We start from the raw sequence: 18,138 nt of genomic DNA on the forward strand, positions 1-18,138 counted from the left end.
GACTTCGGCAAGCTATCCACTGGTACCCCCAAAAACACCCTCCTGTATCGTGGCCTGTACAATATCATTCCTTAAACTGCCGATGTCATTATTCCTTCCGAATCTCATGACTTTGCAGTTGCCCATATGAAATTAAATCTGCCATTCCACAAGCCCAGCTCCCAAATCTGTCCAGATCCTTCTGTATTTTATCAGCCTGTTCCCTTGTTGGGCTGCCGTCCAGTTTTTTGCCTCCCCTAGGAGATGACATGGCTGCAGGGAAGAGGCGGGGGTAGGAAGTGTCTGGTCACGATGCTCCAGCCATCACGAGTGTGGGGCAGGCTTGATGCAACAGCTGGTCTTTTGCGGCCATCAATTTCCTACTTTCATATGTATGTTTGGCAAACATAGGAAACTTTTCTTACTATCCTCATTTCCAAGACATTCATACATACACAATAAATGCCAAGGGCCCCAGCTCTGATTCCTGAGGTGACCTACTCATTAATGGGGAAAAAAACTTAAGGCATGACAATTAAACAGTACGAAGGAAGAATGCAGGAGACATTTGAAGAGAGAAATTGGAGAAGTGAGAGTATGCAGCAAAATAAATGTCGAGCTGAAATCAGTTGTAATCAAGAAAGAAAAATGCACTCCTCCAATTGTTATCTTAGAGTGAACAAAATGGATATGAAGGCAAGTAGATCAACACAGAGAAGTGTGAGGCGATACAATCTGGTAGGAAGAATGAGGAGAGACCATACACACTAAATGGTACAATTTTAAAGGGGGTGCAAGGACAGAGAGACCTGGGGGCTGTTTGTGCACAAATCTTTGAAGGTGGCAGGACAGGTTAACAAAGCATCTGGGATCCTGGGCTTTATAAATAGAGGCAAAGAGCACAAAAGCCAGGAAGTTATGTTAAACCTGTATAAAACACAAGTTCAGCCCCAGCTGGAGTATTGTGTCCAATTCTGGGCAGCATGCTTTAGGAAGGACGTGAAGGCTTTGGTGAGGATACAAAGAGATTTACTCCAATGGTCCCGGGATGAGGGATTAGTTACATGGATAGGCTGGAGAAGCTGGGGGTCGTTCTCCCTAGAGCAGAGAAAATCAAGAGGAGCTTTGATAGAGGCGTGGATAAGGATTCAATAGTAGCCTGCTAAAGGGAATTGGATAAATACTTGAAGGAGAAAAAATTGCAGGGATATGGGGAAAGAACAGGAGAGTGGGACTGACTGGATTGCTCTTCGAAAGAGCCGGCGCAGATGGGATGTGCTGTACTAGTCTATGATTCAATGGAATAGTTTACTTGGACGGGCTAACGTCCAATGGCAGAAGCAACAAAGTTGAAAAGAAGGTGGCAGTTCCAATGTCGTGGAGGCATTTTCTGAAACGGCTCTAATCAAAGTCACAAATGACATCCTCTGGGAGAGTTGACAACAGATCCAGAATCAGGCAGAGAAGACCTTGGCTAGACGATAAGTCTGAATGGGCAGGTACAATATATGGGGCTGATGCCGTCCACCAGTGTAAAGTCCAGAGAGTAAAGTATGGAATGCAGTGGTCGGAGGCAAGGACAGTGGTGCGACAGCCGAACTGGGTTGTCTCCAACAGCAAAGGAGCCAGAAGCAATCTTGCGGTCAAAACTACCAACACCTTTGCTACCAGAGGCACTGAAATCCTCCAGTGTGTCACCCAGTGTTTCCAACGAATAGCGTGCACTGATGGTACCGGACATCACCGACCTCTGACCCCACCGACAAGAGGTCACAATTGCCAGCCTGTCAGCACATTTTGTAAATGGTATGCCAGACTATTGGCACTAACTCTGCACGTGCACAATTGTTGCTGAAATCATTCCGCAACATAAGCAGGGCTGATTCAGCACATCAGAAAGTCGCAAACACGGGTGACCTGCTCCTCACAGAAACGGGGTCAGTGACATCGGGAGGCGATGATTCACCTTCAGGTTTTCCATATAATGAGCTTGAATTACAGGACCAGCACACAACTCAATTAATGCAACAAACTATACTGGTCCAACCAGTTCCTCTTTTATCAACAACTGGCTCATGAACAAAACCATTCACCTTAGCTAACCATGTCCAACAAAGCAAAGTCAACGGAAAAAGGCCAGCTATTCGATTGATCTTTGTCTTCTATTACCCATTCTCTCGGAGCCCTACAGCAAACTGTTCTCTGAATAATCCTAGTCTGTGACCCCACTGCCACGATTATTCATTTCAATATCTCTCCTTGCACACAGGAAAAAGTCACCAAAGTGCAAGGGGGGGGCAGATAAATCAGTGACCAGCGCTCAGGAGGGAAAGTCACGTGAACGAGTTTGGGAGGCCTTTGAAAGCAGGCTGGCATGACGGAGGAAATGTGGGGGAGAGAGAGGAGGGATCCCAGAGGGCAGGGACAGATGTGTCCAAAAGAAAGTAGGCTGCAGTAGTGCAGCAGGGGAGTGGGAACAAAGTCAACAAATGTCAGAGGAGCATGCAGGGATGGATGGCTTGACGGGGGTCACTGAGGCAAGATGGGACAAGGCCATGGATGGATTTCAATGCCAGGACAAGAATCCACCAGCCATTTTGCTGAAGGCATGGAGAGTCAGTAGAACTCAAAGGAGTAACAGGTCATGGCAGAACATGACTGATGGGGTTGATCGATCCGGCTGCCTACCTTTCTTCCGCGACTATGTCCACACCAGGATGTCCCTGGAGAAGGGGCATGAGGTGTCCACCAGTACTCGAGGCTTTCCGCGACCAGTGAGCACCGGGTGAGGGACTGGAGTATGTAGGAGACAGAAGGAACAACAGCAAGAAGGGTTTCAACCTGAAACGTTAACTCTATTTCTCTCTCCACGGATGTTGCCTGGCCTGCTGAGTTTTCCCAGCTTTTTCTGTTGTTATAACAGTATGATTTGATTGGATAAGGTTCCTTTGGTTTTTACTCAGAATTTGGATTTCATAGCTTGTGCCCCTTTAAAAATGGATGGGCCATCCTAATTGGCATTTAAACAGAGTAGAACTCAAAGGACAGGGTTGGTGAGGGCGTGGGTCTTTGTGCAGGCCAAGAGGCAGCTAGCAGTGCTCCAGATCTGCTGTAATTAACGGAGGTGGAGAGGACGGTTGAGACAGTGAGGTTGCGCCTCAAGGTACTAAACACGGTTTTGTCAGTTGAGTGTGTCACGGGCTGGGGCCCTTTCCATGAATACGCCTCTTCCAATGCATGCGATTTTAATTTGTCATTAGTTTACATGTGAGCTCTGCCTTATTCAAGTAATATTCTGGACATCACTTAGTATTTTATAAATTTTTAACTCTGTTCCTCTCCCCTCACGTCTTCCCCTAACAACCTTATATGTAGCTGTAAAAAATGAACGTTTGTAACTAATCCAAAATATGCAGGTCTCTACAAAGATGGTGCAATGCATGTCATGGCAGGTAATACGGGGGAGTGGCGAGGGGAAGGGGGCGCTTAAAACCCATTGCTAAAATTAAAATGCTTGAAACAGGCTGGTCATACTCTAACTTTTTGATAAACTAGCAGTGATGTCACTCGGATTCCATTAAAACTGAACAGCGGGTGCGCAAAATTTACATGACATTCACGGGAACTGTGACCAACACCCAGTTGCACAATGAAAGACTCTCTCCTCCCGGGTTACATCTGGAGAGCATTTTGAGCTGTTGAACACCAAGTACAGGTAGTCGCAGGTCTGTCACTGGTTGAGAGACTGTTAAGGGAACTCTGTGCACAAACATAACCATGAGGATAGATAGCTCTCTCCAGTTAGACAGGAAAGGAGCCAGGCTGTGTAAACAGGCTGGGCTAGAAATTGTCCGAGGCCAGTAACTGCAGTATAGGAACAGGAGGAGGCCATTCAGCCCCTCGAGCCTATTCCACCATTCAATTAGATCATGGCTGATCTGTACCTCAACTCCTTTCATTGATGTCCCTTGATGCCCTTGTCTAACAAAAATCAAGCAATCTCAGTCTGTGGGAGGAGAGTTTTCCAGATTTCCACAACCGTGTGTGAAAAAGTGCTTCCTGGTCTCGCCTCGGAATGGCCTAGCTCTGATTTTAAGATTGTGCCCCTTTGTTCTGGATTCCCAGAGAAAATCATTAACATGTTAAACGCCTCAATTAAACCACCTAAACTCGAGAGAATACAAGGCAAGTTTATGCAAACCGTGCAGTCCGAATGTTGACTCAAAAGGAAATGTTCCCGCACCATTTGGGTACACTGACGTGCTAATTAAACTATCTGACTGATCCGATACAAATATTTGTTATATACCGGGAGGTTAGTACCATCCACTGTGCCAATTAAAAAATGATGCACAAATGATGTCAACATTCAAAACAAGAGGACAATGAATAAGGAAACCAATCCTACTTTTTTGCACGGTACTTTAGTAAAATACAGGAAACTCTTTTTTATCCGGCACCGACGGGACCGGCGTGGTGCCGGTTGATCAAAAGGTCCAGATTACAGAGGTATACTTACTAAGGTACGAGAGCCCCGGTTACACGGCCACAGGTGCAGGAGCCCCGGTTACACGGCCACAGGTGCAGGAGCCCCGGTTACACGGCCACAGGTGCAGGAGCCCCGGTTACACGGCCACAGGTGCGGGAGCCCCGGTTACACGGCCACAGGTGCGGGAGCCCCGGTTACATGGCCACAGGTGCAGGAGCCCCGGTTACACGGCCACAGGTGCAGGAGCCCCGGTTACACGGCCACTAATATATAGTAAAACTTACCTGAACCTACTCCTGAATTTTGCCAGTTAAGAGAGGTTTCCGGATATTTAGGTGCTGGTTAAGAGAGTTTCCTGTACTACATGCGTGTGCGGTTTTTCATTAGTAACCTTAACAGGCGTTTAATTCTGTGCCACTGCTGCCAAACATCCATCAATAATCTGATTGTTGGGACAGCAATTCTACACCAAGTTCAACTAGAGGTCAGGCACAAAACAGGGTTAATGTCAACAGGCCCTCGACCGCGGCATTTTAATTTGAGTGCTGGGAACTCACAGGGAGGAGCAGATAGCCAGCTGTAGTCCTCAACAACCTTAGAATTACAGTCGTTTAACTGGTTAAGGCACACAAACGAGAAGCTTTCAATCCTCAGCTTCTGCGGAATCTGCAAATCTCAGGCAGGGCAACAGTAGGTGGGGGCGGGGGGGGGGGGGGGGTGGAGAGGGAGAATTACCTATAGTGCCACTTCACTGGGGAGGGCAGGAGGAGACAACAGCTCTCGTTCTCAGTCCGAATCGCAGCCCCAACTGGACGTACACGTGCTTTGGGCAGGAATAGGATCGGGCTCAGCTGTGAGGCCTTTTGTGGCCAAATAGCCGACTGGCGATCACAGTCCAGTTTCACACGTGATGAATGGCCAATTGTACAATGTACACTCCAGCAATGGACAACTGCCTTCAAACGAGGCATGCGGAGAAAATCATCCCCCAAAAAAGGATGTGTTATTTATTTAGAAACATACAACCAGGTACAACTTTTGCTGACCAAGTATCTAACTCCTTCCCAGAAGCAGCCCAATTTCTTGCAGGAGATAAATCCAAGGGATCAATTTCCATGATCTCAAATTAGCAAAAAAAAAAATTTGTCTGCATCTAAACGTTGAGTTAAACAAAAAAAAAGACAGAATTAATAACTGGATGTGCCGGATCAGGTTACAGATGCAAAGAGGATGTGCGATACACCCACAGGCTGCTCTTCAAATGTATCGTACGGCAGAGAAATGCAGGATGTACGTATATCAGTATCCTCAAAGGGATTGTGACTAAATGTGCATAAAAATGGCCTTTTAAGTTAGTGTTTTTAAAGAAAGTACCCAAGTCTGAAAGAACAAACTTGTATTTATATAGCGCCTTTCACAAAGCTCAGAACAGCCAATTAAGTACTTTTGAAGTATAGACACTGTTGTAATGTAGGGAAATGCAGCAGCTCATTTGCACACACAAGGTCCCAAGAGCAGCAATGAGATAAATGACCAGATTATCTGCTTTAGCGATGTCCGCGGAGGGATAAATATTGGCCGTGTCACCAGGAGAACTCCCTTGCTCTTGTTCAAAGTGCCATGAATTCTTTACATCCTCCCGAGAACAGATGAGGCCTCGGTTTAACGTCTCATCTGAAAGACTGCACCTCTGACGGTGCAGCAGCTCCCTCAGCACTGCACTGAAGCGTAGGCCAAGATTGTAGGTCCAAGCCCCACTACAGGGCTATTCTCGCCAACACTGCATTGAACTATTCAGGCAGCCATTGCTGGAAGTGCCATGTTTCAGCTGCGATCCTAGATCAAAGCCCTGACTCCTGTTCAGATGGGCATAAACAATCCCCTGGCGCTATCTGGAGATGGGCATTCCTCCCTCAGCCAGCACCAAAAAAAAAAGCTGGCAATTCATTCCATTGGTGTTTTGTGTTTGCCAAATAACAATGACTGCACTTCAATTGGATGAGAAGTACTTTGGGATGTCCGGGGGGATATTTATGCAAATTCAGGTTCTTTCTTTACAATGATTCCACAGTTTTGAGCTCCATCTGGCTAACATTTGAACGAAAAATGTGAATGCATATGCAGGAAACTCTTTTTATCCGGCACCAGCGTGGTGCCAGTTTATCAAAAAGTCTTGTATTCAAAATTATCGGATAAGCACAATTCTCACGGGAACTTAGTGACCCGATGATTACATTGCCAAGAGTGCTTCGTGCCCACCTGCCCTTAAGCTGTCAATTAAAAGCATTTAATAAACTGCAAACTGAATGCAACATTGAACTTCTGCAACTAATTCAATGTCATTATGGCATAAAAATTGCAACTTCACGAGAAAGCATGAAGTTCTCAAACTGAAAGTCGCATCATTGTAAAGTACAGGAAACTCTCGATTAACCGGCACCTAAATAACCAGAAATCCCTGGTAACCGGCAAAACTCAGGAGTAGGTTCGGGTAAGTTTTACTTCATATTAGTGGCCGTTCCTCGATCTGTGGCCGTGTAACCGGGGTTCCTGCACCTGTTGCTAAGCAACAGGGGTGTCTGGATCTGTGGCCGTGTACGGGGCTCTCGTACCTTTTACTATACCTCTCTGTAATCTGGACTTTTTGATAAACTGGCACCACGCCGGTCCCGGATAAAAAGAGTTTCCTGTATATGCATTCACATTTTTCGTTCAAATGTTAGTCAGATGGAGCTCAACACTGTGGAATCATTAGCGTACAGCTACATTCCTGAGCTTTTAACAAAGGGATGGTCATTCGTGAATCAGCTGAAGATGGCTGGACTAACAGCACTTCCCTGAGGAACTCCTGTAGTCCTGGGGCTGGGATGGTCTCTAACCTTTGCATCAGGTGTGACCACAGCCTCTGGAGGGGTTTTTTTCTTTGACACCCATTGATCTCAGCTTTTCTAGGGCTCCTTAGTACCATACTTATCGAATGATGCTTTAATGTGGAGGGTAGCCACTCATGCCTGCTCAAGCATCCAGCTCATGTGTCCATGTCTGGATCATGGCTGTACTGAGGTCTGGAGCCGAGTGGCTCTGGCAGAACCTGAATTGAGAGTCAGTGAGCAGGTTACTGGTGAGTAGGTGCATCTCGATGGCACTGTTGGTGACTCCTCCCATCAGTTCACCAATGATTTGAAAGGGGGCCGAGTGTGCAGGGCAATTGGCTGGATTAAATCTATCCTGTTTGTTGGTGGATCTTCTTTCGATCCCTCCGCGGTCTCTAAATTGTCAGACACCCAATACTGGATGAGCAGAAATTTTCTCCAATTAAATATTGGGAAGACCGAAGCCATTGTCTTCGGTCCCCACCACAAACTCCGGTCCCTAGCCACCAACTCCATCCCTCTCCCGAGCATCTGTCTGAGGCTGAACCTATGCACAACCTTGGTGTCGTAGTTGACCTTGAAATGAGCTTTCAAGCACATATCCACGCCATCACTAACCGCCTATTTCCACCTCCGTAACATTGCCAGTCTCCGCCTCAGCTCATCAGCTGCTGAAACCCTCACCCATGCCTTGGTTACCTTTGGACTTGACTATTCCAACGCACTCCTGGTTGGCCTCCCACGTTCTGCACTACGTAAACTTGAGGTCATCTAAAACTCGGCTGCCCGTGTCCTAACTCGCATCAAGTCCCATTCAACCATCACCCCTGTGCTCGCTGACCTACACTGGCTCCCAGTTAAGCAAAACCTCGATTTTAGAATTCTCACCCTTGCTTTCAAATCCCCTCCATTGCCTCACCCCTTCCTATCTCCAATCTCTTCCAGCCCACAACCCCCCCAGAAATATCGACGCTCCTCTAATTCTGGCCTCTTGAGCATCCCTGATTTTAATCAATCAACCACTGGCGGTCGTGCCTTCAGCTGCCTGGGCCCTAAGCTCTGGAATTCCCTGCCTAAACCTCTCTACCTCTCTTTCCTCCTTTAAGACGCTCCTTAAAACCTACCTCTTTGGCCAAGCTTTTAGTCATCTGCCCTAATTTCTCCTTATGTGGCTCATTGACAAACGTTTGTCTTGTAACACTCCTGTGAAGCACCATGGGACGTTTTACTACGTTAAAGGCGCTATAAATACAAGTTGTTGTTATTAGATCAGGCATCACAGGACAATTTTCCACACTGGTGTTTCATTATAAAAATGGACATAGGAATTCAGAATCAGAAATTTTGAGGGGAAGTGCATGCAGATAAGATTTTTTAAATATTAAATATAAATTATGGCTTCACAACAGAAAGCAGAGAGATGGGGTAAAGAGTAGCTATTCACAGCGGCAGGTGTTTCACTAGGATCAGTGCTGGGACCACTGTTGTTCACAATTCATATTAACGATTTAGACTTTGGAATCTAAAACACAATTTCTAAATTTGTGGAGGACACCACATTTGGGGGAAGATAGTCAATACTGAGGAGGACTGCAACAAATTATAAGAGGACATTAATAAACTTGCAGAATGGGCATATAATTGGCAAATGAGGTATTACATTTTGGTAGGAAGAATAGGGGGGTCACTTATTACTTGGAGGGTGCGAGTCTGGGTGGGGTAGAGGAACAAAGGGATCTCGGAGTACAAATACACAAATCACTAAAAGTAGTGACACAGGTTAGCAAGGCCATAAAAATAGCAAACCAGGCACTAGGGTTTATTTCTAGAGGGACAGAATTGAAAAGTAGGGAAGTTATGCTAAACTTGTATTGAACCTTGGTTAGACCACACTTGGAGTACGGTGTACAATTCTGGTCACCACCATATTATAAAAAGGATATAGAGGCACTGGGGAGGGTACAGAAAAGATTTACAAGGATGATACCAGAAATGCGAGCGTATACCTATCAGGAAAAGATGAACAGGCTGGGTCTCTTCAAAATTACTTCATTGGGCTGTAAAGCACTTTGGGACTTCCTGCGGTTGTGAAAGGCACAGTATAAATCCAAGCTTTCTGTCTTTAAATATTCTTCCCAAATGTATTTTGTGGCTAATCTAATAGTTAAATATTTATTTCAGGAACAAGTGAAATGGGCAAAAATCAATCAATGGCAATGGGGAAAACAGCAAATTCGGCACACATACGATGGCCCGAATGGCAGCCTTCTGTGTTGTATCATCGCATTACTTGCTTTGCATTAACTGCACGAAAACAAAAATTTACTGAGAATGCTCCAGCGAAGCGCCTTTGGACGTTTTAATATGTTAAAGGCGCTATATAAATGCAAGTTGTTGAATGCTCTCCTTCAAAGAAATAGCAAGATACAATGTGAATGGTGTGCCAGTCATTAACTTAAAATGATAGAATGATACAGCACTGAAGGAGGCCATCCAGCCCTTGTTGCCTGCGCTGGCCCTTTGGCAGAGCTAGCCAATGAGTAGCCACCCCCCTGCTCTTCCCCCACAGCCCTGCAAAGTTTCCCCCTTCAGGTATTTATCCAATTCCCTTTTGAAAGTTACGACTGAATCTGCTTCCACCGCCCTTTCAGGTACTATTTTCAACCCTTAGTCAACAACAAGGGATTTAAAAAAAACATTCTACTGTAAGAATGAATCAAGTGTCTGGATCAGATACTTAAAGTGTGTGTATCATGTTACAAAAATACAAAGGATTAGTCACAGCGATTTGCATCAAACCCCCACTAACGTCACAAAACAATGTATATTTTGTAACAAGCCAACTGAAACACCCAAACAGGAGCAGCAATGTTTAGAGAGACTGCAAGGATTCGTTGACTTTCAATCCTTTGTACTGGGAGAGCAGGTAGAAAACGAACAGCGTCATCCACCCGCTACAGAACTCAATTTAATGCGCTCATTCAACCCGCACAGCCTGAAACACGGCGACACTGCGTGGATTATGAACAATTTACTGCTGCATGCAACAAGTTTCCGATCCCGAAAACTTCAGGTTGAAAACTTCGCGAACTTACCATGAAGAGAACGGAACGTGGCAGAGGACGTTCATCAACTGATCCCAAGCCCACTGTCCCAGAGGAAGGATTGTACATTTCTCTACCTCAGTATCTCATTTTAATATAAAACAAAGTGGAGGGAGCCAGTTAGAAAGGATTGGGGAGAAGAAAAAAGGGATTGGAGGGGCAAAAGAGGGGCTTATCTAGGAAGGTATGGGGTGGGCAGGGAGGTTGTCCGGGAGAGGAGGAGGCGGCAAGGGGGGTGACCGGGAGGAGGAGGAGGCGAGGGGGGTGACCGGGAGGAGGAGGAGGAGGAGGCGGCGGCAAGGGGGGTGACCGGGAGGAGGAGGAGGCGAAGGGGGTGACCGGGAGGAGGAGGAGGCGAAGGGGGGTGACCGGGAGGAGGAGGAGGCGAAGGGGGGTGACCGGGAGGAGGAGGCGGCGAGGGGGGTGACCGGGAGGAGGAAGAGGAGGCGGCGGCGGCGAGGGGGGTGACCGGGAGGAGGAAGAGGAGGAGGTGGCGAGGGGGGTGACCGGGAGGAGGAGGAGGCGAGGGGGGTGACCGGGAGGAGGAGGAGGAGGCGAGGGGGGTGACCGGGAGGAGGAGGAGGCGGCGAGGGGGGTGACCGGGAGGAGGAGGAGGAGGAGGCGGCGAGGGGGGTGACCGGGAGGAGGAGGAGGAGGAGGAGGCGGCGAGGGGGGTGACCGGGAGGAGGAGGAGGAGGAGGCGGCGAGGGGGGTGACCGGGAGGAGGAGGAGGAGGAGGGGGCGGCGGAGGGGGGTGACCGGGAGGAGGAGGAGGAGGAGGGGGCGGCGGAGGGGGGTGACCGGGAGGAGGGGGCGGCGGAGGGGGGTGACCGGGAGGAGGGGGCGGCGGAGGGGGGTGACCGGGAGGAGGGGGCGGCGGAGGGGGGTGACCGGGAGGAGGGGGCGGCGGAGGGGGGTGACCGGGAGGAGGGGGCGGCGGAGGGGGGTGACCGGGAGGAGGGGGCGGCGGAGGGGGGTGACCGGGAGGAGGGGGCGGCGGAGGGGGGTGACCGGGAGGAGGGGGCGGCGGAGGGGGGTGACCGGGAGGAGGGGGCGGCGGAGGGGGGTGACCGGGAGGAGGGGGGCGGCGGAGGGGGGTGACCGGGAGGAGGGGGCGGCGGAGGGGGGTGACCGGGAGGAGGGGGCGGCGGAGGGGGGTGACCGGGAGGAGGGGGCGGCGATGGGGGTGACCGGGAGGAGGGGGCGGCGAGGGGGGTGACCGGGAGGAGGGGGCGGCGAGGGGGGTGACCGGGAGGAGGGGGCGGCGAGGGGGGTGACCGGGAGGAGGGGGCGGCGAGGGGGGTGACCGGGAGGAGGGGGCGGCGAGGGGGGGTGACCGGGAGGAGGGGGCGGCGAGGGGGGTGACCGGGAGGAGGCGGCGGCGAGGGGGGTGACCGGGAGGAGGCGGCGGCGAGGGGGGTGACCGGGAGGAGGCGGCGGCGAGGGGGGTGACCGGGAGGAGGAGGCGGCGAGGGGGGTGACCGGGAGGAGGAGGCGGCGAGGGGGGTGACGGCGAGGGGAGGGGGTCATAGAAACATAGAAGATAGGAGCAGGAGTAGGCCATTTGGCCCCTCGAGCCTGCTCCGCCATTCAATGCGATCATGGCTGATCATCCAAATTCAGTACCCTGTCCCTGCCTTCTCCCCATATCCCTTGATCCCTTTAGCCTTAAGAAATATATCCAACTCCTTCTTGAATATATTTAATGAACTGGCCTCTACTGCCTTCTGTGGCAGAGAATTCCACAGGTTCACCACTCTCTGGGTGAAGAAATTCCTCCTCATCTCTGTCCTAAATGGCTTACCCCTTATCCTTAGACTGTGACCCCTGGTTCTGGACTCCCCTGCCATCAGGAACATCCTTCCTGCATCTAGTCTGTCTAATCCTGTTAGAATTTTTAAAGTTTCAATGAGATCCCCTCTCATTCTTCTAAACTCCAGCGAGTATAAGCCCAATCGACCCAATCTCTCCTCATACGTCATTCCTCCCATCCCAGGTATCAGCCTGGTGAATCTTCGCTGCACTCCCTCCATGTCAAGAACATCCTTCCTCAGATAAGGCGACCAAAACTGCACACAATACTCAGTGTGGTCTCACCAAGGCCCTGTACAACTGCAGCAAGACATCCTTGTTCCTGTACTCGAACACTCTCACTACCAAGGCCAACATACCATCTGCCTTCTTAACCGCCTGCTGCACCTGCATGCTTACCTTCAGCAACTGGTGCACAAGGACACCCAGGTCTCGTTGCACTTCCCCTTCTCCCAATCTATTGCCGTTCAGATAATAAGCTGCCTTCCTGTTTTGGCCACCAAAGTGGATAACCTCGCATTTATCCACATTATACTCCATCTGCCCAATCACCCAACCTGTCCAAATCATACTGGAGTTTCTCGGCATCCTCCTCACAGCACACACTAGCTTTGTGTCATCTGCAAACTTGGAGATATTACATCTAGTTCCCTCGTCTAGATCATCATTTATATATATTGTGAATAGCTGGGGTCCTAGGACTGATCCCTGCAGTACTCCACTAGTCACTGCCTGCCACTCGGAAAAAGACCCGTTTATTCCAACTCTTTGCTTCCTGTCTGCCAACCAGTTCTCTACCCAAGTCAGTACCTTGCCCCCAATCCCATGTGCCTTAACTTTACACGCTAATCTCTTATGCGGGACTTTATCGAAAGCCTTCTGAAAGTCCAAATACACCACATCCACTGGTTCTCCCTATTTTACCAGTTACATCCTCAAAAAATTCCAGTAGATTAGTCAAGCACGATTTACCTTTTGTAATCCATGTTAACTTTGTCCGATCCTGTCACTGTTTTCCAAGTGCTCTGCTATTACATCTTTTATAATGGACTCTAGCATTTCTCCCACTACCGATATCAGGCTTACCGGTCTGTAATTCCCCGTTTTCTCTCTACCACCTTTTTTGAATAGTGGGGTAACATTAGCTACCCTCCAATCCATGGGAACTGTTCCAGGGTCTATAGAATTTTGGAAGATGACCAGCAATGCATCTACTATTTCTAGGGCCACTTCCTTAAGTACCCTAGGGTGTAGATTATCAGGCCCTGGGGATTTATCGGCCTTCAATCCCGTCAATTTCCCTGTCACCATTTCCCTACAAATACTGATTTCATTCAGTTCCTCCCTCTCATTAGACCCCATGTTCCCGGCATCTCTGGGAGGTTATTTGTGTCCTCCTTTGTGAAGACAGAACCAAAGTATGTATTTAATTGGTCAGCCATTTCTTTGTTCCCCATTATAAATTCCCATGATTCTGACTGCAAGGGACCTACGCTTGACTTCACCAATCTTTTTCTCTTCACATATCTATAGAAGCTTTTACAGTCAGTTTTTATGTTCCCTGCAAGCTTACTCTCACTCTATTTTCCCCCTCTTAATTAATCCCTTTGTCCTCCTTTGTTGAATCCTAAACTGCTGCCAGTCCTCAGGTATGCTGCTTTTGCTGGCCAATTTATATGTCCTCGCCTTGGATCTTATGCTATCCCTAATTTCCTTTGTTAGCCATGGTTGATTCACCTTTTTTATTTTATTTTTATGCCAATCAGGGATGAACAAATTCTGTAGTTTATCCATGCGGTCTTTGAATGTTTGCCATTGCCTATCCACCGTCAACCCTGAGTAACATTCCCCAATTAATCCTACCCAACTCGCGCCTCATACCATCGTAGTTTCCTTAATTTAAATTCAGGACCCTAGTCTGAGTCAAATACTTCACTCTCCATCTTAATGAAGAATGCTATCATATTATGATCACTCTGACCCAAGGGGCCTCGTACAACAAGATTGCTAATTAATCCTTTCTTATTACATAATACCCAGTCTAAGATGGCCTGATCTCTAGTTGGTTCCTCGACATATTGGCCCAGGAAACCATCCCACATACACTCCAGGAATTCCTCCTCCACAGTATTACTACTAATTTGGTTAACCCAATCTATATGTAGATTCAAGTCACCCATGATAACTGCTGTGCCCTTATTGCATGCTTCTCTAATTTCCCATTTAATGCCATCCCCAACCTCAGCATTACTGTTTGGAATAACAGAAAATGCTGGAGAAACTCAGCAGGTCAGGCAACATCCGTGGAGAGAAATTTGAGTTGACGTTTCGGGTCGTACCCTTCTTCAAAACTGGAAAGAAAAGAAACTAGATCGAAGGCAGGGCTGCGATCGGACAAAAGAATAAAAGAAACAAAAGAAGTCAAAGAGATTAGAAGCTAGACGAGATGGTAATAGGCTGAGATTAGGTGTAAAGTGTACTGGCAGGGCAAGAGATAGCTGCCAGGTGTGAGAGAGAAACAAAAGGAAAGGGGGGGGGGGGGGGGGGAAAGGAGTGGAAAAATTACAAGAAAAAATGAAATGAAATAGGGGCCGAGCTTATGATCTGAAATTGTTGAACTCGATATTGAGTCCGGAAGGCTGCAGAGTGCCTAATCGGAAGATGAGGTGCTGTTCCTCGAGTTTACGTTGAGCTTCCGTGGAACAATACAAGAGGCCAAGGACGGTGAGGTCCGAGTGGGAATGGAGCAGTGAATTAAAATGACAGGCGACCGGAAGCTCGGGGTCACCCTTACGGACTGAACGGAGGTGTTCCGCAAAGCGGTCACCCAATCTGCGTTTGGTCTCCCCAATGTAGAGGAGACCGCATCGTGAGCAGCGAATACAGTATACTAGATTGCGAGAAGTACAAGTAAATCGCTGTTTCACCTGGAAGGGGTGTTTGGGGCCCTGGACGGGGTGTTTGGGGCCCTGGACAGTGGGAAGGGGGGAGGTATAGGGGCAGGTGTTACATCTCCGCTTGCACGGGAAGGTGCCAGGTGATAGAGGAGTGGATTAGGGTGTCTTGGAGGGAGCGGTCCCTGCGGAATGCTGAAAGGGGAGGGGAGGGGAGGGGAAGATACGTTTGGTGGTGGGATCACTTTGGAGGTAGCGGAAATGCCGGAGGATGATCCGTTGAATGTGGAGGCTGGTGGGGTGAAAGGCGAGGACAAGGGGATCCCTATCGTGGTTCCGGGAGGGAGGGGCAGGGGTGAGGGCAGAAGTGCGGGAGATAGAACTGTTGTTATTTCGGATTTCCAACATCTACAGTATTTTGCTATCGCATTAGTCTGGAAGTCTGTACACAACTCCCATGGTCAGGGAGGATGGGCGGGGGGGTCAGGGAGCGGAGGACGGGCCCGGCGGAGGGGAGAATGGGCCGGGTTGCGGGGGAGGGGGGGTGTGGGTGTTCAGGGAGGATGGGCCGGGGAATCCCATCAGAAACTGGTGTGTCACAGGCTCGAAGTCCAGTGAAACGGTTGAAAGCTCCCCCTCCACAGCCTCGCCACTGGGTGAAGGTCGCTCCGCTCCGGCCAGGCCCTTACCTCGGAAGCGGGGATCTCGAACACCTCGGCGATCTTGGCGTACAGCTCCCTGACGTTGGAGAAGCCCTCGATGCGGCCGGTGGGACTGCCGTGCGCCAGCTGCGTGTGGAAGACCAGCTTGGGTCGGGCGTGAGGCGCCGGCGCGGGGAGCGAAGTGGCCCCACTGCCGCCCCTCCAGCCCGGGCCCCCTTCATTCTCCACCAGGGTGGAGCTGTCCCGCGACTTGTTCTTCCTCCTGGTCTTCAGGCCCAGCGGCATTTTCCTTTCGCTGCTGCTGTCGGCACCGGCTCCTCACCACTCTACAGGTGAAGCGGTGACTAGCAGCGCGTAGGCGCGGTCTCCCGGCTACGGCGAAGGGCGGGTAAAGGGGGCGGGGCTGCAATTGCGCATGCTCAGTCTGCGCAAGCCGGGACGGTTGCCTCCCCCCTTACCGCGCAGGCGCGGTCTCCCGGCTACGGCGAAGGGCGGGTAAAGGGGGCGGGGCTACAATTGCGCATGCTCAGTCTGCGCAAGCCGGGACGGTTGCCTCCCCCCTTACCGCGCAGGCGCGGTCTCCCGGCCACGGCCAAGGGCGAGTAAAGGGGGAGGGGCTACAATTGAACCCTTTACCGCGCAGGCGCAGTCTCCCGGCAACGGCGAAGGGAGGGGGGTCTCCAACCGCGCAAGCGCAGCCAGCGCCAGTCCGGGAGACCAACCCACCCCTCTTCCCAGAGGACTGCAGCGCATGCGCATTCCGCCGAGCGCCAGGTGTGGATGTGGGCGGGGCTTCCTTGTGACTTGACGTCATTCACCGTCCTGGCACAGGTGAGAGTACCTGGGGTGCGGGCGGGCTGCTCGCGCAGCAATGACATGAATGGACTGAGTGAAACTACAGTGGTCATGACAGAGACACTGTTACTTGGGCAAGGGTGGTTTCGTTTCCTCCCCTTTATTATTTAATTAAAATATCGAAACCAGGACTTTGTACTTCTAGAAAAAAAATGAACCTCAAAATTGTTCTGGAAGGAGATGTTAACCAAACATTTTAAACGTTCTACCTACCATTTTGTTGAAAATGTAATTTCAAAATGAAGCTAAATAACAGAAAAACGTGAGGTGGGGCAGTATTGTGTGTATATAAGTTGTTGGCTTATTGCTAGCGTCCAATGGCAATTACACTGGATTTTTTCCTTTTATTAATTAATTATAAGGACACACTGGGTTGCCGAATTAGTCCCGCTCCCCTGCTCTTTCCCTGTAGCCCTGCAAATTGTTTCTTTTCAATGATATATCCAATTCCATTTTGAAAGTTACTGAAGAATCTGCTTCCATCATCCTTTCAGGCAGTGCATTCCAGATCATAACAACTTTACTGAAGTGGCTAACAAGGGAAATTAGGGATAGCATAAGATCCAAGGAGAGGACATATAAATTGGCCAGCAAAAGCAATAATCCTGAGGATTGGGAACAGTTTAGGTTTCAACAAAGGAGGACAAAGGGATTAATTAAGAAAGGGAAAATAGAATATGAGAGTAAGCTTGCAGGGAACATAAAAACTGACTGTAAAAGCTTTTATAGATATGTGAAGAGAAAAAGATTGGTGAAGTCTGTAGTGTATGTACCTTTAAGAGAGAACTACTTTTACAGCTCCTGTATACTGTAGTACCGGCAGTGACCACACCTGTATATAAGCCTTGAGCATGCCTCTGTACCCCAGTCCTGAGACTACCCTACTCCAGTAAATACCTGTTGCTTGTTAAGTTACAGCATCCGTGTGGTTATTGAAAAACATCATACTCTCAGAATCACGGATCTAACAGTGGCAACGAGTGTCGATTCGAATCTACCTGCAACTCTGCATTTCCCTTCGAGGATTTGCTCCGGGAGGGCGGTGGATAAAAGTCAAGGCCAGAAACACGGGCGTCGACCACGAGCAACCACCCAGTCATCCGGCAGAGAGTGAACATCGCAGGGGAGGCTGTGGAGAACCGGGCTTGGTTCCCCAGCCATGACGATCAGCAATAGATGACGACAGGTACAGCACAGACCCTTCCCGGACAGCGGCGGCTGGAGCCGACCGACAGCGGACAGAAAGCCGAGCAGCGTCGACGGGGTAAGACAGAGGGTGAAGTGCACAGGGCGCAGCCGGGGTTGAAAACCGAGCGGCGTTGAGGAGAAACAAAACAGAGAGAGAGAGGGTAAAGCAACAGCCGGGTTCAGGACCGAGCGGCGGAAACGGGAAAGGCACACAAAAAAAAGAACGCGCAGAGCACAGCCAGTGCTCAAGGGCTGAACAGTGTCCGCGGGGAGAAGAAGGGA

The 18,138-nt window shown here is 49.6% G+C and overlaps 2 protein-coding genes across 2 annotated transcripts in view; one reads left to right on the plus strand and one right to left on the minus strand.

Moving 5' to 3' along the window:
• Nucleotides 1-16,272, minus strand: part of gipc2 (GIPC PDZ domain containing family, member 2) — a 68,664-nt gene extending 52,392 nt beyond the window's left edge. Inside the window, exon 1 of the mRNA XM_085983463.1 lies at nucleotides 15,841-16,272. Within this exon, the coding sequence (XP_085839589.1) occupies nucleotides 15,841-16,098 (258 nt within the window). The 5' untranslated portion in view covers nucleotides 16,099-16,272. The remainder of the gene's footprint in view (nucleotides 1-15,840) is intronic.
• Nucleotides 16,273-16,388: 116 nt separating this feature from the next.
• The window catches only part of LOC147122370 (uncharacterized), a 60,797-nt gene continuing 59,047 nt past the window's right edge, over nucleotides 16,389-18,138 (plus strand). The window contains exon 1 of the mRNA XM_085978266.1: nucleotides 16,389-16,644. The gene's annotated coding sequence lies outside the window, so the exon portion shown is untranslated. The remainder of the gene's footprint in view (nucleotides 16,645-18,138) is intronic.

This window comes from Somniosus microcephalus, chromosome 3 (assembly GCF_052327205.1).
Source record: "Somniosus microcephalus isolate GS21.2 chromosome 3, FLI_Smic_1.0, whole genome shotgun sequence".
In the NCBI taxonomy this organism is placed as follows: Eukaryota; Metazoa; Chordata; class Chondrichthyes; order Squaliformes; family Somniosidae; genus Somniosus; species Somniosus microcephalus.